The sequence below is a fragment of the Mus musculus genome, chromosome 11 (genome assembly GCF_000001635.26).
Source record: "Mus musculus strain C57BL/6J chromosome 11, GRCm38.p6 C57BL/6J".
Taxonomy (NCBI): domain Eukaryota; kingdom Metazoa; phylum Chordata; class Mammalia; order Rodentia; family Muridae; genus Mus; species Mus musculus.
Genome location: NC_000077.6, coordinates 52068163 through 52090320, shown reverse-complemented (window position 1 = coordinate 52090320; position 22158 = coordinate 52068163). Strand labels below are relative to the sequence as shown.

The window sequence follows — 22158 nt, the reverse complement described above, 5'->3', positions numbered from 1 at the left end:
TATTCTACAAGGTCTCACAGATGAGAGGCTGCCTTGAGATTTCTGAGCAATGGTGGGTGGGGCTGTTATACCACATGGAATGTTCAGGTTGAACCAAATGTACTTTGTATTGGGAGATGCCCATAACCCTTTGTGAGGCCAAGACAGAATATTATGACTTAAGTCTGAGATGTGTCCACTGGCTCCTGAGATTTTTATTGTTGTTGTTTCCCAAAGTACTGGGATTACAGGCACATACCGTTAAGCCGGGCTAATCTTAGCTCTTGGTGCTATTCTGGAAGACTTTAGGACCCTTAGCAAGTGGGCCAGGCTAGTATAGCTCCCAGAGGGCAGGCCTTATACAGTAACAGCCTAGGCCTGGTTTCAGCTACTCCTTCCCTGCCACATGCCTTCCCTACCATAAGAGATGTGACTCTAAAGCCACGAGCTCAAATAAATATTTCCTCCCTTGAATTGTTTCTATCAGGTATTTTATTTTATTGCGTGGTAAGACACGCAATGACAGCACAGTCCATTGAGGCAACAAGGAGGCAGACAATACATCAGGTAAAACAAATAATTTATTAATCCTGCTCTCAAGAGTGAGGACGCTGCTTGGTGACATTTGGGAAGTCTTTCTGCAGAAGCTGATGCGTGAGCTCCATGGTGAAGGATAACCGGGACTTCTTTAGCCGAGAAGAAAAGAACTGTTAAAAATGCATTCTCTCTTAAGTCACACCTAGTCTCTTCTCACTGGTTGGAGAGAACACAGGAAACCATGTCTACATTTGTTTACAATGTTAAGGTGTCAAATTTCTCAACCCTTGTGTGCAAGTACTGAGGCCAAGACATTCCCAGCCCCTCCCCTCTGCCCCCAAGTTCATTTTCCACTATGTTGTCCAAAGTGGACACCAGATCCTGCCTGCTTAGTTTGAGAAAGGCATTTTATCTCCGGTGCCTCGATCACATCAGAGCTTATATTTAAAGCATGAGAGATGAGAAGAGACCGCAGCTACGCCCCTTGGCTCTGTCTCGTGGCTGTACCACCCTCCTCCTCTCGTCTGAAGACTTTGGAAGCCAGTCCTTCAACAGTTGGTGGGAGTCAGAGCTGGCCAAACCGTGAATAAAACATCTTAGCCCTCCAAGCCTAACCCTTTTCCTCACGGGCTCATCAGACCCCTCCAGAGGCAGGAGTGTTCTGACCTCTCACGTCTGTCCTTCCTGCTTTTGCTGGTTAGCTGCCTTGTGTGTACTCTCAGACACCCTAGGGATTTTTGTGCGGGCTTCAGGTTCCCCATAAGGCTGCTTAGCTCTCAGCTCTGTTCTCACAGAGACCACTCTGTGATGTAGCCATTTTTGGATCTTGGAGACTGAATCCTAGCAGACCTATACTTTGAAAGCCCCTATAAGCCATGTTCACGGCACTTTAAAAAAATGATCTCTATGTTCTGAAGGTTATTTAATTTATAAATTTCAACAGTTCCTCTGCAGCACCATCCTCACGGAGTTAGGCTACTTTGTAAATAAATGGCCTGGCTGGGTATAGTGGTGAACTCCTCTAATCCCAGCACGAGGAAGGTAGATCGCTGGGATTTTTGAGGACAGCCTGACTATATTATGAGTCCCAGGACAGCCAAAGTTACAACTAATAAATAAACAAATGGCCTAGGCTAGAGAGATGACTCAGGGGCTAAAAGCATATACTGCTCTTCCCAGAACCTGTACAAGACAGCACAAATTGACTGCAAGTCTAGCTCCAGGAGATTTGGACTCTAAGGGCACCTGCATGGGTGCGCGTGAATACGCGCACACAGGGAAACACGTATATGCATTAAATAAAGCTCCATGTGAAGCTCTTAGCATGTAGCTGGTACTCCATCTACATAAGCTGTTATTCACATTATTTTGAGACAAAGTCTCAAAAAAAACCCATACACATACACCAAACACACATTGCATATGCAAACACACACACACACATACACACACACACACACACACACACACACACGCACACACACACAGAGTAGTGTCTTTTTTTTTCTAGTTTTTATTTATTTGTCTGTTTGGGTTTTTCCTTGTTTTAAAGTGGGGTTTCTCTATATAGACCAGGCTTACCTCAAACATGTAATGGTCCCATCTCAGCCTCTCAGTGCCGGAATGACAGGGATGTGCCACTGTGGCCCCCTTCCCAGTATATGCATTTGTCTATATACTTGGGAAGTTGAAAGTTGAGTTCATATTGTAGAACCTGCTACATTAATGGGTCATTTATTCATTTCATGGATCATGGACTTCCTTGTGTACTTGGTTACAGTGTGACAATCATAATTCCAGCTACTACCTAGTTTTCTAACATGTTGATATTTATATAATTCATAATGCATTACATTGGCCCTTAAATTGTTTCCTATTTTGATTTCTGTATACAGTGACAAATGTCCTTGCTCATAAGTTTGTGTCTTTGGCACTATCTCTTCAAGACAGATACTTGGGAGTGGAACATCTCTGCCCTGCTGTTGCTTTGCTAATATTAGTTATGCAGAATTGCACCATAATCCTTGACTCATAACACATTCTCATGGTTGGCAAGCGGATGGTCCAGATCTTGTTGACTTAGGTAATACATTTATTAATTTAATAATGTAATCAGTAACCAATCTTTAACCATAGCCTGTCATCTCCCTCTCCTACTGACCCTAGAGTTTCATTTCCTTGCTTTAATTTTTATGTGGTTTCATTGTTTCTATATTATTTTAAAATTTTTATTTATTTACCTTTATTTTATGTGCATTGATGTTTTGCCTGCATGTATGTCTGTGCGAGAGTGTCAGATCTTGGAGTACAGATGGTTGTGAGTTGCCATATATGTGCTGGGATCTGCACCCTGGATGAGCTCTGGGAGAGCAGTCAGTGCCCTTGGCTGACTGCCATCCCAGCCCCTACACATATTCCTAAAGACTGATTTTGTTTAACCGTTGAGGACTTTTTCTGTGGTTATCATGAACTGACTAAAGTCCGTCCATATCACTACACACGGCTCCAGGTTATTCCTGTTGATGGATCCAAGGTGATCCAAATCATAAAGGCACCAAGGTTCATCCTCCCCTCGTGCTCCCATGAGTGAACAAACACCATATCCATGGCTTTGCACGTCTGTGATATCACCACATCTCCTGCACTTGCACTAGCTCTAGACTCAACCCTTGAGATGCTCTCCTCCGGTGTTCATGTTTCTCTGGCCTGACAGTCAGGTTGTTGGGCCACTCTCAGACAGAGAGAGCAGTTTGCACCTCCTCCAGTAAGAGGATATACACTTTCTCACACTCTTCCTCACAAAAGGATCATGGAAGCCATTTTGATCATCTCACCAACAAAAGGTAACCCTCTCCGGCTCTGTGGCCAGGTACTGATTTCCTCTCAAAGCTGGGAACAGGTTTGTGGTTCTGAGAATTGTTCCCAGTCTGATAGCGCCAGTGACTTCTGGAACCCATTTCACAGTGGCTCAGCTGCTTCCCCTTGTCCTGAAAGAAGTGATGTTGTCAGGGGAGGCTTCGAGGGGAGCAGGGTGGGAACTGTGCCCAGCTGACCACAGTGGAAGATTGTCTCCTGGTCCCAGCCCCTGCCAGTGTCAGATCACTCCTAGTGAAACAGGCATTCTCTCTCTCTACTCACTCTCCTAGAAAAGCCAGCATAATGCTACCCTTTGTTCTTGAATTGACAAATTTAAACCTCCTGCTTTGCTCTGCAGTAAAAGAACTTTCTATTTTGGGCTCGGTGACATAGCCAAAACCAAGCAAGAGCAGCCGGCTGCAGCATGAGTTAATAGCTTTCTTTAGGGGAGAAAGGATCCACAGGCAAAAGGAGAATCTTCCAAAGCGCGTCTTCTGCATAGCAACACGCAGCCCATTTGTCTATCTTTCTGCTGACAGATGTATTTCAAGACCGAAAACTAAACACTGTTTAACATTCAAAGCAAACTGGGGGATTAACCCTGAAATGACAGCTACTCACACCCACTCCCCTGACCCTCCAGCCTCTACCACCCTAGTGCTAGGATTTACAGGCGTGAGCCACTTTGTTCAGTTTAGATTTCTTAATCAAATGCAAACATTTGCTGATGGCCCCGGTATTCCTAGCACTCAATAGGCGCTGCCAAGGAAGACATTTCTGTCCTAGGGGATTTCTAGCCACCAAAACTTATGCTAATTTGAGGAGTATATTGAGCACTAGCCAAGAACACGTTTTCCTCTGCTAGTCTGCTTCCATATGAGAAAGCCTCCATACTAGAGTAGGGGGTATCAGGGAGCCTCGGGCTGGCAGAAGGGGCGTGTTCAGATCTATGAAGTAGGTACCAGTTAGCACAAACCCAGGTCTGGAAGAGAGGGGTAGCAAAGAGTGAGTCCTCCCACTTCTCTTATGGGAGTCCAAGGGCATAGAGTACAGATGGTAATGAGATCCACACTATGAGCCACTGTTGGGTTTCAGCAGTTATCGACACATGTCAATCTCATTCCACTCATACCCAACCCTCCCACATCTCTGTTTTAAAACAAATTAGAGTCCTTTTATCTTTGTGTGCTTTATATATACATATAATATAGGAAATACAGATTCCAATAATTACTGCACTGAGGCTGAAAAAACAGTGATGCAATAATGTCACCTAGGGTCAGAGGTCGAGCTCCCCTGGTGTTCCTTGTACTGCACTGACTTCTTGCAATAGTTTGGTCTGACTTGGAGCAAAACAATGGCATCTGAACAGGTAGAGTGGTATAGGCCTGTAATTGCAGCACTTTGGAGGTAGAGGCAAGGGGATTAGGAGTTCAAGGCCATCCTCTGCTATATACAACAAGTTCTAGACCAGATTTGTCTCAAACAAATAAATATAAAACAAAACAAAAACAAAAAATTAGGCCCATAGAAGGGCATACCTTGTGGACACTTGCTGCCAAGCAGAGGAACTCAGGATGGAAGGAGAGGCCTCTGACCTCCACACCCCAATACCAACCAACTATATAAATGTAGAAACATAATAATGTCACTTTCGTTCACTGATGTATCTCATTGCCAAAGCCAAGCAATGAGCAGGAGGTTGTATGAATTTCTAGTTTTTATTCATAGTTTTACTAACTTTCAGTTTATAGCTTTTTTAATTTTTATTTTGTAACAGTCTCTGCCACCCTTGCCTTTACTCATCTGTATGTATTTGTTGTTGTTGTTTTCCTTTTTGAGACTGTCTTACTCTGTGTCCCAAGGTGGCCTCAAACTCATGAATAAACTTCTTGCCTCCGCCTGAGTCCTGGGATCAGTGGCGTGAGGCACCATGCTTGTTCGTTTCTCGTCCTTACTGTGCACTTTCTGGTAGTACTGAAGACAATAGGGCTTTTACTTTGATAGCTATGTAACAGACTGCTCCAACCTACTGGTATAAAATAACTACCAGTTTATTGTGCACACTGGAGTCTATGGGCAGGAATTCACACGCAGCACTGTAGGGATGGCTTCTCCTGTTCCGTGTTTATTTGGGGCTTCCTTGGGAAGAGTTAAGCCTGCAATGATGTCACATCTGAGATCTATCAGCACTTGAGGCTTGATGACCCCCAAACAAGGGCTGCCAGTGCCCTGACACGACCACTCTCTATGGCTTAGTTTTCCAACAGCTGAGTGGTTTGAAAAGTCAGACTCTGTTTTATTTAATGGGATCTGGGATCAAAGATTTTCAGCTGACCAGCTGGAGGCTGTACTGTTTTCTCTGACCAAATCTCAGAACTCCCAGTGTCAGCGATCTCCCTGTGCTCTAGTGGGTGGAAGTCATGAGCCCTTTCAAGTGGGATGGGTCGGACTCTACCTTTAGAGAAGCAAGATCTCTGCAGAGTGTGGGGGTTGACCCAGTGGGAGGTCAGGATGGCCAGTTGAGGTTGCTTCTCTTGTACCAAACAGGAAAGATGTTGCAAACAGTGGAAACCTGCTGGAGGAGAGTACAGAAAGTTAGGGACATCTCCCAGCTGTGCACGCTGCACTCTGGACAACTGGGGGGCTGACTGAGCTAAACCTTGGTATGAACTGTGCCCACATCTCCAGAAGGAATGAGGGCTGTGGTGGTTTGAATAGGGATGGCCCCCTATAGAGAGTGGCACAATTAGGAGGTGTGGTCTTCTTGAAGGAAGTATGTCACCGTGGAAGTGGGCTTTGAGGTCTACTATGCTCAAGCTACACCCAGTGTGGCAAGTCTCCTTGCTGCCTGTGGATCAAGATGTAGAACTCTCAGCTCCTCTCCAGCACCATGTCTGCCTGTGTGCTGCCATGCTTCCCACCATGATGATAATGGACTGAACCTCTTAAACTTGAAACCAGCCCTACTAAATGTTGTCATTTATAAGAGTTACTGTGGTCATGGGGTCTCTTCACAGCAATAAAAAATCTAACTAAGACAACAGCTTTCCTGATTTCATATCAGACCCCAAAGAACAGCAGTTTCCTAACGACTGCAGCCATTAGATGCATGCAACTATTGAACACAGGCTGTTTTGGAGCACATTAAGTCTCATATACCTTGAGCTAGACCCATAAAGATTTAACCATAAAACTTGAAGCTGTATTACTGAAATAGCATTTTAAATGATATGTGCACGCTTGTGCATATGTGCAGATGTCCAAAGACCAGAAGGGAGTATCACATGCATGAGAACTAAAGTCACAGGAGATTTTAGACAGTGGCTCTCAACCTTCCTAATGCTAAGACCTTTAATACAGTTCCTTGTGTTGTGATGATCCCCAACCATAAAACTATTTTGTTGCTACTTCATAACTGTAATTTTGTTACTGTTATGAATTGTAATATAAATATCTGATATGCAAGATATCAGATATATGACCCCCAAAGGAGTAACGACCACAGGTTGAGAACCTGTAAATGTGAGCTATCCTATGTAAGTGCTGAGAACTGAACTCAGGTCCTCTACAAGAGCAACAAGTACTTTTAGCCTCTGAGCCATCTCTCCAGCCCTCAGATATTGTTTTTAAGTGACATGCACTTTTAGCTTGTAGGTAAAAGCATTGTTGTATTGTTGTATTGGTCTGGAATGTTACAGAACTATCTCAGATGCTGAGATACCAGGTCCTAACATTCAAGGACCCCAACCTGAGCCATCGACACTCAGGCTTATCTTGACACACACACAAAAATGGACATAGAATTTCTAGAAAACCAAGCCAAATAGAATTGAGGATTTCCCTTCCTTTCCTTTATTAAATTTGCTGTTTCTCCTTCATTGTTAGTATAGCTTTTATATTTGGGATAAATACAAGAGCAAATACTTAATTCTACTTCTGGGTGTCAGGAAACAAAGTATTTTCCTGGGGTCTGAGAGATGGCTTATTGCTTAAGAGAACTAGCCGCTTTGCCACAGGACCTGGGTCAGCACCCATACGGCAGCTCACACTGTCTGTAATTTCAGTTCCAGAGGACGCAACACCATCTTCTGGCCTTTGCATGTGGTGCACAAACATACATGCACACAAAATGCCTATACACATAATTTATATGACTTAAAAATACATAAATTTCTGGGCATTAAAAAACTTTATTTTGTGCTGGAGTGATGGCTCAGCTGTTAAGAGCACTGGCTGCTCTACCAGAGGTCCTGAGTTCAATTCCCAACACCCACATGGTGGCTCACAACCATCTGTAATGCAATCCAATGCCCTCTTCTGGTGTGCATGAAGACAGCTACACTGTATTATTCATGTACATAAAATAAAATAAATGAATCTTTTTAAAAGCCCTTTTATTTTTAATTATGTGACTATGGGAGGGGTGCATGTGCGAATGCAGATCCCTTAGAGTCCAGAGGAAGGCAAGGTATCAGATCCTCTGAAGCTGGAGAGGCTTCACAGGCTGTTGTGGACAGCCCAAAATGAATGCTGGAAATCAAACTCAGGGTCTCTGAAAGAGCTATACATGCTCCGAACCTCAAAGCCATTGCTGCAGCCCAATTTCTAAGCATTTTATAGAGCAGAATACCCTCATACAACCACACACCTAACCAGGGCAGTCAAGTTCCAGAACACACCACAGCATCCACATTTAAATTCCTCTCAAGGAGACTATCAAAGGCTACAGTGACACTCAGAAAGTCATGCTGGCAATAACATCTGGGCAAGAAAAGCAAAGCCTCAGATAGCATGGTCTGAGCACCTAATTTTTATTTTCTTTTAAATTTTAATGTTTTCTTACTTATTAAACCTCAGATAGAGAGCATTAATCACATTTTTTTTCAGTTCATAGCACATTATACCCTAATCAGTCCACCCAGGGTTCTTCTTTTGTTTTGCATATGTGTTAGTATATATGTATGCATGTATGTAGTAGTTTGTGCACATGCATGCATCAGTGTATGTATGTATTATGTGCATATGCACATATTTGTGTATGTATACATGCATGTGTGTACATATGTATGTAGTAGTACCTATGCATGCATCTGTGTATGCATGCATGCTTGTGCACATGTATGTAGTGTGAGCACATGATGTATCTGTGTATATATGTGTGCACAGGTGTATTTGCCCCATTCCTCTCTCCATTCTTCTCTTAGAAGCAATCATTCCAATATAGTTGCTGCCTCTGGCTTATGTGTTCATATCAGGTGTGTGCTATGTTTGCATGTATTTTCATTTATATGAATAATACTGTATTATATATCTTTCTGTCTTCCTGTTACTCACCCCTCAATATGCTTTCTAGACTTTTCCACATTGCCACCTGCACATTTCATATATCAGCTCCACTGATGAATAGCATACTGTAGAATGTACTCACGACAAATTGTCATCTGTTTCCCTAGTCATGGGTACACGTGTGCAACCTCCAACTTCTCTCCCCAAACCAGTAGGAGCCAGCTGAGTGACCCATATCTGACTCACATGGAAATCTCTCTCTTTTTTAATTAAAAATTTTTCTATCTTATCATCATTATCCTGTATATGTGCATGTCAGTGCATGCATGCAGATGTGCATGTGTGTGCATGTGCATTCAGCAGGCATGCCAATAGTGCGTGTGTGTGAGGGGGTTTCAGTTCACGCTCTCCTTCTACATGGTTGAGGCAGGGTCCATACTCAGGAAGCTACAAGTGAAGGCTTCTCCTGAATAGGCCCTTTTGCTCTCAGTCCCCTAGACTGAGGCAAGGGGCTTAGGTACAGCAATGGCTCATATTGTCTTGAAGACAGTGGAGAAACATGCTCGCCTTACACTGCTGCACACTCTATGTGCACAGGCAATATGGGGTCGTATCCCCTGAGCAGCATCTCCAAGTAGTTTTGCCAGAGTGTGGAGACCTGGTCCTGAGTCACCCCATGTTTGTCCCTGGGTGAATGTTTTGTGACAGAAACAAATAAGGGTGGTTTCCACCCAAGGACACCAATGGCTTGGCTACAGCCATCTAGGTGCGCTTTTAAAACTGGTCAGGATGAGGTCCAGCAAAAATTCTGCTGACTGTGCAGACAGACACACTTAAGCCCTCTTAAAGTGACTGTGTATGGAGGAGATGAAATACCTAACTATAAAGAAAACTTTCTAACTTGTTTGGCTTTCCAAGACAGAGTTTCACTGTGCAATAACTCTGGCTGTCCTGGAACTTGCTCTGTAGGCCAGGCTTGCCAGGAACTCAGGGATCTACCTGCCTCTGCCTCCCAAGAGCTGGGATGAAAGGCGTGTGCCACTATTGCCGGGCAAAAGTTGTTTTTGGTATATTTTTGCTAGTTTATTTTAGCTTTGTGAGGTAAGAGTTTACTATGTAGCCCATGTATGTAAGCACTATATAAGTGTGATCTGGCCTTCCTGTGGCTGTGGCCTAGCTTTTGTCCCCTCCTGGCCTGGCCCTGAGTTTGGGCAGATCACAGCAGCTTATGACTCCAGCCCCAGCTCACCACCTCCTTCTGGACAACATGGCCCCTGCACTCACACTGAGAAGTCCCACTGAGAGTCTCTCTAAAGCCAACATGCTGGAGAACTGAATAACACCAGCGAGAACACCTGACCTCCCTGCAGTTCCCTGAGCAACTCAGCATGCACAGATGAGTGGCCAACCGCACCAGCGCACCAGCCGTTCCCCTCCCCTTGGGTCAAGCTCTTGGATAAGAAAGTTTTGTGCTGTTGCCTTGGCAACAGCCAGGGACTCCTAGCTCCACATACCAGGCTTCTGAAATCTTAATGAGTCAGCTCTGCTTCCTCCTCTAGTTCCTTACCACAGACATAGCCCAGTTTCAGCCTCGAACCAGGAAGGGCCCACAGTATCACCCACTCCCCAGAGTGATTCATTTGGTTGTTTTAACAGCTTGCTTGAAACACAAGCAACCTCCCAAAACTATGTTTAAAGCCCACACTAGAGATCATAATTCTTTTTTTTTAAAGATTTATTTATTTATTATATATATGTATACTGTAGCTGTCTTCAGACACATCAGAAGAGGGCATCAGATCCCATTACAGGTGGTTGTGAGCCACCATGTGGTTGCTGGGATTTGAACTCAGGACCTCTGGAAGAGCAGTCAGTGCTCTAAACCGCTGAGCCATCTCTCCAGCTCTGAGATCTTAATTCTTAAGATGTGTCATTCTAGTAACCAATCACTTGATTCCCACATCCTCTGAGAAAGCCCCCAAGGTTGACCGGTGGTCCTAGAGTGTATAGGAAGGCAGGCTGAGTAAGGCATAAAAAGGAAATCAGCAAGCAGCACTCTTCATGGCCTCTGCCTTCAGTCCCTCCCTGAGTTTCCTGAGTGATGGACTACATAAATACTACAGCTGTAAGATGAAATAAGCCCTTTCTCCCAATTTGCTTTTGGTCGTGGTGTTTATCGTAGTGATAGAAACACTAATTAAGGCACTGTCTTTAGATTATTTCTATTTTTGCAGGAAGAAAAAGCATGCTGTGATCTCCTAGCTTCAGTGTGTGAGTGAGCTCAGATGGTTTGGACACTGATCCCAGCCCCAGGTAATCACCATTTTGAAAACATTAGTGTCTATTCTTTGATGTCTTATCTCCTCTTTAATATAACACTTTATAATCCCCGAGACACCATAACATCCATTGTCACAGGATGTCGGGCTGAGTAGGTGGAAAGCCCTGCAAAGAATGGAAGAAGCCAGACATGAAAGCTGAGGACACAGATAAAAGGTGCAGAGAAACGCACACACAGCTGGCCACTGCTCAGTCAAGTTAGCTTAGCCCACACTTGACTGAGGTGGCACAGGGGTGACGAGAATGCCATACGGGAAGACGAGGTGCTACTGGGCGAACGAGTCTCTGGAGAAGTCACCAGGAGTTCTCCTTTATCTCACAGAACTCGTGGGAGATCTAAGGATGATCCACCCTGCCCTCTACCTAAAGAGTGGTCATTGAAAACGTATGTCTGTTTCCAAGCATGTGTAATATATATACATATGCACAATAATTAAGCAAATGTAACATGTATAATCTCAAACATGTATAGAGGTCATAATTACTCACAAATTTATGTAATATAGTGAATAGTATAATGGCCCCACTTCCCCAGGCAAGGGAAGGCCCCATTATCTGTCTCCACAATCATCAGCTCAAAGCTATTATTACTTCTAGGTATCCTCCATGACACTTCCTGTGCTGTTCTGAGGTAAATCCCATGCATTAGAATCTCACTAGTAAATGTTTAATATCTGTCTCTAAAAGATAAAGTTCCAATCCAATCACTTCTATCGTTAAAATTAACACCTCCATAATATCTAGGTGATTTTACAGAAAAAAAAAAAAAAAAAAGAGCCTGGCAAAGGGAGCGCTAGAAAATGTGGGTCACACAGCCCTTATCCCATATGGACAAAATCTGACTACCTCAGATTTCAGAATTTGAAATTTTCAATTTGAAAAAGTTATATACACTTTTCAGACCGATCATCCCCAGTCTAAAAATGACAAATGCCCCAATTTTGCACTTTGGGGTGAGAGATGTCCAACTGTGCCGCAATCACCTTAGGCATTTATTTAAATGAAAGGTATGTCAAATTTGTTGCTAAGACCCCAGGGTGGCATTCAAGATTTCAGGAAATCTAATGTGTGTCACAATCTACACTTGGGGTGGGAAGCCATGGGAACATGCTTGCCATGAAAATATTAGTGTGTGTGTCTCTTCATGAGCACTCCCCTTTATGATATCATGCCCTGTTGGCACACATTACCTCAGAGTGACACACAGCTCAGGAATGTAAGCCAGCACAAAGGGCGAGGAAGTCACATGTGCATTCAGAAAACAGGCAAGAAGCATCCAGCGTCTGGTTTTGTTGGTCTCTGTCTCCTTGCAACTAGGAACTCACTCACTTATCACGTAATAACTGCCATTCGTGAGGATTACAAGACAGACAGTCACACACATCAACAGTTGTAGTTACAAGTGACACATGCGTGCACATTCTCCATATTCCTTGCAAGGATAGATGAGTGGGACTTTAAAAACATCACATAAATTCCAGGCCTGGTGGCGCACGCCTTTAATCCCAGCACTCAGGAGGCAGAGGCAGGCTGATTTCTGAGTTGGAGGCCAGCCTGCTCTACAGAGTGAGTTCCAGGACAGCCAGGGCTATACAGAGAAACCCTGTTTCGAAAAAACCCAAAAAAAACAAACCAAACCAAACCAAAACATAAACACAGGTCTGCTCATGGAGCTCCTAAGATCCAGATGCAAACATTTCCCTAGAAAATACTGTTTTGAGACAGGGTCTCACTGCAATCCAGGGCTCTATAGAACTCATTACATAACTCAGGCTGGCCTTGAACTCTTGACAATCCTTCTACCTCAGCCTTCTAAGTGCTGGGATTACAGGTAGAGGCCCCAGTCCCAGCCCAGATTCCTGTTTTAAGGTTGTACAGTAGAGCAGCCACCTGCTTTTCATGCTTCCTATTCCCGCCCTTCACGCCACAGCTGTCTTCCGGGACATAACTGGTTCTGTCACTTCGTTAATAGGCACCCATTGCCTTCTGAGACTACCTTACTTCCTTAGCACAGCACCCGAAGCTCTCTGTGATCCACTCCTGCCGTACAGAAGAGCCCGATGCTCCCTGCCCACTGCATACTCTAGCTGCCTGACAAGCAATGCTTTCACAACAGAGCCTGTTTTCCCAACCAAGTGAACCACTGAATTCACTCCTAGAACAAAGAACAGGACAGGCCGGTATTTAAAAGTTACCCTTCACGTCAGACTGGATTGAATCCTGCCTATGTCATTCACCAACTGCATGCCTCTGACACAAACTTCCCCAGCTCTAACCTGGGACTAAGGCAGCATCCACCCATGTCCTTGAGTTGCCAGGAGGGTGCAGGTACATGCTTAGCCCAATGTCCCCACACATAAACATCCAACCTACAATAACTCATCACCTGTATTTCAGTCTGTTAAGTCCCCCTGCTGGTCAAGCCCCAGGTCAGCTGCTCCGCCATGGAGCCTTCCCAGCACCCCAGTCTCATGGCTCCTCCATACCTCTTTCTCAGCCTACTTCCTGCCTCAAGCTATAATTGTTTATAGACACTACCTTCCTGAATTCCTGCCCTTTGTTACATCCTATAAGAATAAAAGTTGAGGAAACTTTGATCCTTAACTAAGGAGATCTAATTAGCAAACAGACACTAGCAACCAGGACGCGATTCACCAGTTTGCTGAGTGAGGCAATGCTCACTGTCATCTTTGTGGGTGATGCTTAGCTGTCCTGAGACTCTCTTTATGACACAGTTTCATTCTGAACTAGATTCAAAGGCGGCCATTTCTCCCTCTATTAGGCAGATGTTACCCCCTCCCCCCACCGAGCAACAACAGTGAGTTATAATTGACCGCAGAAAGGCCCCATGGGCTGTCAAGGGAAGAGCGACATCAGTGACGTCAGGTTCAAAGGAGGCCATCGACCATGACTTCCTCATCCCAGAAGCTTCACCAGAATAAATGCACCAAGTGTTGGACTTCCTACACAGCAGGCAGAGGGTAAAACGACTTACAGCCTCCCTTGCCTGTTGTACACGTGACACTGAGAACAGGTGGTGTCGTCTACACGACCATGCTGTATCTCACAGCCCAACATCCTGTCTGCAGACAAAGTTATGAGGTAAAGGGCTGCCTTGGGCTTCGGCTACAGCACAGCAGTATTCCTACTGCTACAGGAGTCATGCACCTTATGCTAGATGATCTCCTGTCACCGCCCGCTGCTCAGTGTCATCAAGCCTGCAAGCTCCTGCCTCACCCAAACACCAGGAGCTGACACCCACAACGCCTACCGCAGGAGGAAACAACGCACCTGGGCAGCATATTTTGACTGTGTGAACTGGGTACATGTCATTAAAGTGACTTCTCGTAAAGTTACGGCCCTGGGCTGGCAGTAAAGACGTGGCTTGTGTGCTGGGCACTGTGGCCTTGTGAGAGGGTCTGCCTAGTTGTCTCACTACTCCAGATTTATAGCTTTGCCAGGAACCATGGGAGAGGAAGCCTTAGCTAATTATGGCCAGTCCTGTTTCTGAGCATAGTGCATTTCTAAAACATAAAAGTCAAACAATAAGCTCTTATCAGGACAGGTCATTCTCAGAAGGCTGGAGTCACTGGGAAGCCTCACTACATCACATTGTAACCACAGTATCAAGCAGTAGCTTGCCTTCCTCCTGTCTTCCTTTTCCCTCTCCCTCCCTCCCTCCCTCCCTCCCTCCCTCCCTCCCTCCCTTCCCTTTCTTTTCCCTCCTTCCCCACCTGTATCCCTCTCTCCTTTCTTTCCCTCTGCTCCTCCTCCCTTCCCCCCCTGCCTCTCCTCCCTTCCCCTCTCTGCCCCTCCTCCCTTCCCCCCTCTGCCCCTCCACCCTTCCCCACTCTGCTCCTGTTGTCTAATTTGGCCTAGAACTAAGGAGCAAAGGATGAGCCTGATTCTCCTGCCAGAGCCAGGGTTACAGGTGACTGGCACCGTGCATGTACGGTACCAAGAAGCAAACCCAGGGCGTCCTGCATGCTGCCAAGCGCTCTGCAAACCGAGCCACCTGCAGCCTCAAACATGTACCATGAGTTTAGACTGCTTTCATTTTTCCATACTAGCAATGGAACACATAAGGACTAGCATGTGAGCAAGAGTTCTGCCACTACTCCTGCTCCTTGCTCTTGGGGCTTCCAAGGAGTGGGTCTCTGTGAACAGCATGCCATATCTGTGGGTGCTGTCCCTGTACTGGCCTTGCCACCCTCTCCTCCCCTTCTATTTGTTTCTGTTTTTATCAAACAAGAGGGAACAAACCAAACTGCCACAAAACATTGTAGTGCTTACAGTACGATCAAATTAGCAAGATTTGATTGTGGGGCTGCAGAGAAAACCCCACCGAAGCAACCCAGATGGTGGGTGAGAGCCTGAACAGAGAGGAGCTGGGGAAGTCTCCTCGCAGTTAGTATCAAATGTAAACGGGTGAGAGATGAAGCTGCCCGGCCTGTTAAAAAAAAAAAAAAAAAAAAAAACCTGCAAAGCGCTCACGGGCTGCAACTCACTTTCAGGATGTTATCTCATTTGGTCAGGGCATCCGTTTTTTACCTCACCCCACCCTGTTCCTAGTTTCATGGAAGAATAAGATGGCAAGTCTGTGCAAATCAGTATTTGCTTACCATGAATTATCAGTAAACAAGTACTATCCATCTTATTCGATACAGTAAATCCTGAGAAGCTGCACAGACATTTAATGGGATGGGAACAAGAAAAATATTAAAGGGACATGTATACAAGGGCCACAGAAGGAAAGATAAACCACAGTGTCTGATATGCATTACATCAGCACATACAAACCGGGCATCTGTGGAAATGGCTGTTGGCTTCCACAAGCCGAGTGAAGTCTAGAATCACAACCTACTCCCATTGGGTGAACAAGCTACCTTGTTGTGCTCATCCTGACATCTTCAGCCCCAGCGTATTCAACAGAATTTCATCCAGTGCCTTAGCAGGAGAGCCCACCACCAACTTAAGATGAAAACGCACTTGATTCAAATGGAATGTTAAACATACAAGAAACTTAGAAACCTTAATGTTGACTAGAGGTCTCGATGTTTTAAACAATTTGTAGCTGTGATAAGCAATTACATATTTTTAAAAGATGCACTTAACTTTTGGAGATAGGTTTTGAAATATTTAGGGAAGAATTCTATGATGCCAGGATGTGCCTCAAAATAATACAGTAGAGAAGGAAATGCCTGGGAGAACAGAGGGGACAAAAATTGGCCATGTGTTGAAAACTGTTACAGCCACATGGTACTTCCCTGTGAGTTATTAATCAGAAGATCCTCCCAGATTCCTAAAATAACACAGAACTTTGCTACAGCTGTTGACTGATCACCAGAACCAGGTGGTAAGAGTCTACTGCTGAAGACAGCGCATGCTTTGGTCACAGAACTTAAGAGAAATCAAATTGAAATGGGACGGGAGCGTCCTCCATGCTGGCTCACAGCACCAGAGTGCTCACAGTGCCGTGAATACGCTCTGCTGGGGTGAACTGCCTCCAGTGGTCTTCCTAAGTTACAGGCCCTGTGTGTAAAGTTAGCAGGCAGCCAGCAAGGCGAGTTCACCAGTGCGGTAGTGGCAGGTCTGTTATGAGGCAATCAAGTGCTTTCTGATTGGACCTGAGGCCCACTCCATAGGAGGGAATTCAGACCTAGTGTTGTGAGTCCAGTCAAACACTTGTACCTGGGAAGGTCTCAGGCCCTAGTGGAGAAGTCGCTATAATTGTTCTTTCTAAGTGGATATGATGTGCTGTCAATTGCCTTCTAAATAACCATGCTTGGGTCTGCAGAATAACGCTCCTGTTAACTTTGGTCAGAGAAGGGTTTTTTTTGTTTGGTTTTTTTGTTTTTGTTTTTTCAGTAGTCAGCAGTGTCTGCAGAGGCTCATAACTGGTCAAGAGAACTGAGAATAAGTAAATATTGAGTGGTCAGCCATCAGTGGGACATCTATATGACCTGTTTCTAGGCTAAGGCAACATTGTGGAAGGAGGAATAAAAAAGAATGTAAGAAACAAGGGAGCCTGGTGGTGGTAGAGCATGCTTATGGGATTCCAATACTCAGGAGGCAGAGGCAGGAGGATCTCTGTGAGTTCAAGGCTAGCCAGCCTGATCTACAAAGTGAGTTCCAGGATGGAAACCCCCTCTCAAAAAAAAAAAAACCCAAACTTTATTGAATTTTAGTATGTGTGCATGCATACATGAATGTGCCACAGTACACATGAGGAGCTCAGAGGGCAACTCAGAGTCCCTTCTCTCCTCCCATATGGGCCCCAGGGATTACCTAAGGTGGTCAGGGTTGGTGGCAACACCGTGCTGCTGCCAGGATGATTTTTTAAAAACTGTACGTATATGAATGAGTGTTTTGCTTGCGTGTATGTCTGTGCAGCATGTATGTGTCTTGTGCCCTCAGAGGTCAGAAGAGGGTGTTGGATCCTCTGGAGCCTTAGAGGGATACTTTCCTTTCTTTCTTTCTTCCTTTCTTTCTTTCTTCCTTTCTTTCTACCTACCTTCCTTTCTTTCTTTCTTTCTACCTACCTTCCTTCCTTCCTTTCTTTCTTTCTACCTACCTTCCTTCCTTTCTTTCTTCCTTTCTTTCTTTCTTTCTTTCTTTCTTTCTTCCTTCCTTCCTTCCTTTCTTTTTCTCTCTCTCTCTCTCTTTCTTTCTTTTTAATAAAATAAATGTGTGTGTGTGTGTGTACATGCATACATACATGGGAGAGATAGACAAAGACAGACAGACACACAGACACCATGTAAGCACCAGGAATTGAACCTGGTCCTCTGAAAGAGTGTTATCTGTTGAGCCATCTCTTCAGCTCCCTAGATTCAACCCCCGACACTCCCTCCTCCCTCCCTCACACTCTCTCTCTCTCTCTCTCTCTCTCTCTCTCTCTCTCTCTCTCTCACACACACACACACACACACACTTTCTCTCTGTAGACCTGGCTAGTCTTGAACTCAGCCACCTGTCGCAGCCACCCAGCCCCAGGTTGTCTTTACTGTATCCCATTGATTTGATTTACACAAGTCCATTTCTTTGCAAGTGTAAAACATTTTTGATGAGATACTATGCTACCTTGAACCTTCATAGCTCCCCTTCTCATAACTACATTTTTAAAATGAAAAAAAAAAAGTGAGCTTTAGCCATGTGGATGGCCGTAACTGCAGTTCATTTTCACTATGTAGAAATAACCATTCATTAATACAGTTACTGAGGAACTGTTGCAACATTTACGGGTGCTGCGGTAACAAACACAGATGGGATTCGTCTCACGTGCAAGGCTTCCTTTAACGTAGACATCAAGCTTCAGCACCCTGGGCCAGTGTGGTTAGAGAGAGGGGTGGAGTTCCCAGAATTCCAAATGTTACACAATCACAGAAGCTATCTGCAGCTGGCAAAGTCATGCCCCGTCAGAACACAGGCAAATCATAGCTGCGGTGGGCAGTCTGAGGCGGCCACATATCCCACGCCTGGGATTAAAATGAAAACATGTTCTTATCTGTGTTTTTTAAAGAAAACAAAATTCTCACTACAGAGGCAAGCCTCCACTCCATTTCCACAAGCACCCACTGGTCCCAGTTGCCTGTGTGCCCCTCATCAACAGTGTGTGCCAACCAACGATCAGTCCTTGCCAAGGGTAAGAATGAAAAGTGGGGGCTGCCACCCTCATTTCTACTTCTCTGCTTCCTTTCTAATAAAGTCTTTTCTTGTTATTGGTCATTTATTCACTTTCTTTCTCTTATTTTCTGTGGTTTTTGTTTTGTTTTGTTTTTTAAGGAAAGAGTCTCCTATGTAGCCCTTAACTGAACTTGCTATGTAGACCAGGCTGGCCTGGAACTTGGAGATCTGCCTGCTTATGCCACTGAGCACTGAGGAAGCCACCACGCCCAGCTGTCATTTTTTCCTTCTGTTTTACTAAAGAGATTTTAGTACTCTAGAGAGAAATGTGTTAACTCTAAGTTTAAAGTAGCAACTTTCCCATTCTTTGTATTGGTTTAGGAGTTTTGTTTTGTTTTGTTTTACTGTATAAAGATGTTTTGTCTTTAAATTGTCTGCACACCATTTTCCTGCAGATTCTCTGGCAGGAGTTACAGACAGCTGTGAGCTACCATGTTGGTGCTGGGAATAGAACGCCAGTCCTCTGCAAGAGCAGCCAGTGCTCTTAACAGCTGGGAACCACAGAGAACCATAAGTTGTTTTGTTTTGTTTTTTAATTTATTTAATGTATATGAGTACACTGTAGCTGTCTTCAGACACACCAGAAGAGGACATCAGATCCCATTACAGATGGTTGTGAGTCACCATGTGGTTGCTGGGAATTGAACTCATGACCTCTGGAAGAGCAGCCAGTGCTCTTAACACACACTTAGTATTCCTAATCAGGAAGAGCCCAATTCTTCTATCCTTTTACCATAGTCCAGTTCCACGTCTAAGGGTGTGGTGGACCCTCAGAGACTGGGCTTACCAGTGGTCACGTTTCTGGGCATGAATGGGCCTGTTTGTAGGCTCCACACCAGTTACACTGGCTTGTTTCCCACCCTTTTATCAGTTCAGCCGTCTTAATTACAACTTTAAAACCACCTGTGTTATAGTGAAACAAGTTCTTCTGCTCTGGGCTTTATGATGTGCTGGCAGCTCTCAGTCTTTGGCTGTCCTGGGTAAGTTTTACAGCTAAATCAGATCCCATACAAACTGTCAGGGTTTACTGACATGGCTGGTAAATGCTGACACCTTTCTGGCAGTGAGTTCCTATTGAAGAGAGGAAGACAATGAGGGAGTCCCTATCTTCTTGCTGGTCCCTTGATATATGAATGGTATTTCAGTGGATTTCTGCATAGGTCCCTTCTTCAGATGGTTGTTTCCTTCCATTTCTACTTAAAAGTGTTTTCTCCCCATTTAACAGGAATAGACTTTGAACTAAAGCTGTTTTCTGCAGTGACTAGTGTAAATGTGCTCTAAAGCCTCTTTCTCTCCCTCCCTGCATTTCTTCCTCTCTTGAGATAGGGTCTTTTGTAGCCCAGGCTGGTCTGGTAGTGGCCAAAGATGACTTTGAATTTCTGGTTCTTCTATCTTTACCTCCTGATTGCTTGGGTTATGGTATATTACCCAGTGTTGAGCATCCAACCACTAAGGCCTTGTGTGTGCTAAGCACTCCCTGAGTTATACCCCTAGTCCCGGCTTGACTGTCCTTCAATCTTTCCTTAATATTCATGGCCTTGACCCTTAGACTGTTACAGGCCACTCTCATTACAGCCTTCCCCTGATAACTTTCTCAGTTTTAGAATCAAGTCACTTACTTTGGGGCAGGAACACCAGAGAAATAATGACACAAGGCTGTTCTTGTTGCACCTTGTCCAATGTCATGTAATTTATTCAATGTTATATAATATAAAACATTATTTTCATTTATGTGTATGTCTGTTGTGCTCACATGCATGATGGTGCCCTTAGAGGCCATAAGAGGGGCCATGGTCTTCTGCAAGAGCAGGGAGCATTGCTTGAGCCCTTACTTTACCCTATTCTTAACCAGTGAGCATCACTAGAGCCCTTAGTTTATGCTATTCTAAGCATGCTCACTTTGATAAAGTTACAGAGGGCTTCTAATATTCTCTTTGCACAAATCACCCTTTTTCCCTTTTGTATCTGGTAAGACTCTGAGGAGGAGACAGTCTAAAACTAAGAAAACACACTCTTTTGTTTTATTGTCATCAATGATTCTTTTAGTGGTGGGGTCAGGGGTGGGCAAGAGGGTGGTTGCTCAGACAGGGGGTCTTGGTATGTTCATGATGGCAAAAGGCTGGCCTTGTAGGCAAAGATGAACTTGAACTCCTGAGATTCCTGCCTCTGCCTCCCAACCGCTGAAATTATAGACACTCACCACCATATCAGCCACATCTGATTTTTATTTGAATGTTTTTTATGATTACACTTTATTGATTTAGTGGCTGAGGAGAGTCACGGTCATGCCTATGGTGTGTGTGGAGGTCAAAGGACAACATTCAGAAGTCAGTTCTCTCTTTCCACCATTCGGGTTGCAGGGCTCAAACTCAGGTTGACAGGTTTTGTGTGACAGGGGACTTAACTGAGCCATTTGAAAGGCCCTGACTCACCTCTTAGTGTGTCATTTGTCATTTGCTGATGGCGGCTTCCTATCCTGTCGCCCCTTCTACACTAGCTGGAACCACTCTATAGGTAGAGCTGCGCATCCCCCTTTGCTCACACTTCTCAGGTTTATACAAACAAACATAAGACATATGGCATATGTGCTGTTTTTACATGTGTCTAGGGACCTAATGTCCATCCTCACATGGGTAGGGATCCATAGATACTTGTCACTATGTGCGTACATGTGTGTGCGAGGATGTGCATGTGTGAGCATGTGTGTGAGCATGTGCATGTGTATTCTTAGACACTGTTATGCAGGATCCAGTCTACTCCACTCTTGTACCTGTAATTATTTTAGTGCCCAGATTTGGCTACTAGAAGCTTCTTCCAATTGCCTTCTGTGTCTTTTTAATATGCCTGCATCACTTATTTAGTTATTCATGCTTTCTGGCACAGAACACTTCTACATCTAATAAAAACATGAGTGCACTCCACAGTGGATTTGCCCAACCCTTTCCTAGAATATACATGCAATTTCAGAATTATTAACACGTGCTGATGCGGAACAAACTTACAAACTAGCATGAAAGAATGGCACACTATTCTTTTTGGTTTTAGCCTTATAACATACAGGCAAAATTCCCTTTCCCAAACTCAGATTAGTCTCTTTTGGGCCAGCTGAATAGCTCAGTGGGAAAAGACACTGCCCAGCCTGATGACCTCAGTTCAATCCCCAGGACCCAAGTATGGTGGAAGGAAAACTAACTCCCTCAGGTTGTCCTCTGCTCAAATGTATATTGTGACATGGACATGCCCACAACACATACACAGGTGCACACACAAAATAAAATGTCCTCTGGGTTCAATTCACATTATCCACATGCAGCTCACAACTGTCTGTAACTTCAGTTCCAGGGATCTGACATCCTCACGCAGACAAAGCGGTACATACATGCAGTAAGACACCAATGCACAGAGATTAAGAATAAAATCATTTTTAAAAAGGTAGGGGGCTAGAGCAATGGCTCAGAGGTTTAGAGGTCC

At 44.5% G+C, this 22158-nt stretch overlaps 1 protein-coding gene across 38 annotated transcripts in view; it reads right to left on the bottom strand.

Moving 5' to 3' along the window:
* Window positions 1-542: 542 nt before the first annotated feature.
* The window catches only part of Cdkl3 (cyclin-dependent kinase-like 3), an 88937-nt gene continuing 67321 nt past the window's right edge, over window positions 543-22158 (bottom strand). For 16 of the 38 annotated variants that reach the window (XR_003949370.1, XR_003949376.1, XR_879548.1 and 13 more), the window contains 2 exons: window positions 5831-5950; window positions 543-732 (listed from right to left, as the gene is read on the bottom strand). Coding sequence is in view for 10 of the 38 variants with exons in the window: in XM_006532773.3 (XP_006532836.1) it covers window positions 5833-5950 (118 nt within the window). In the remaining 28 variants the exon portion in view is untranslated. Of the gene's footprint in view, window positions 5951-18282; window positions 18480-22158 lie in introns of all 38 variants that reach the window. The other 22 variants (XR_879549.1, XR_879546.1, XR_003949377.1 and 19 more) reach the window with 12 other exon arrangements.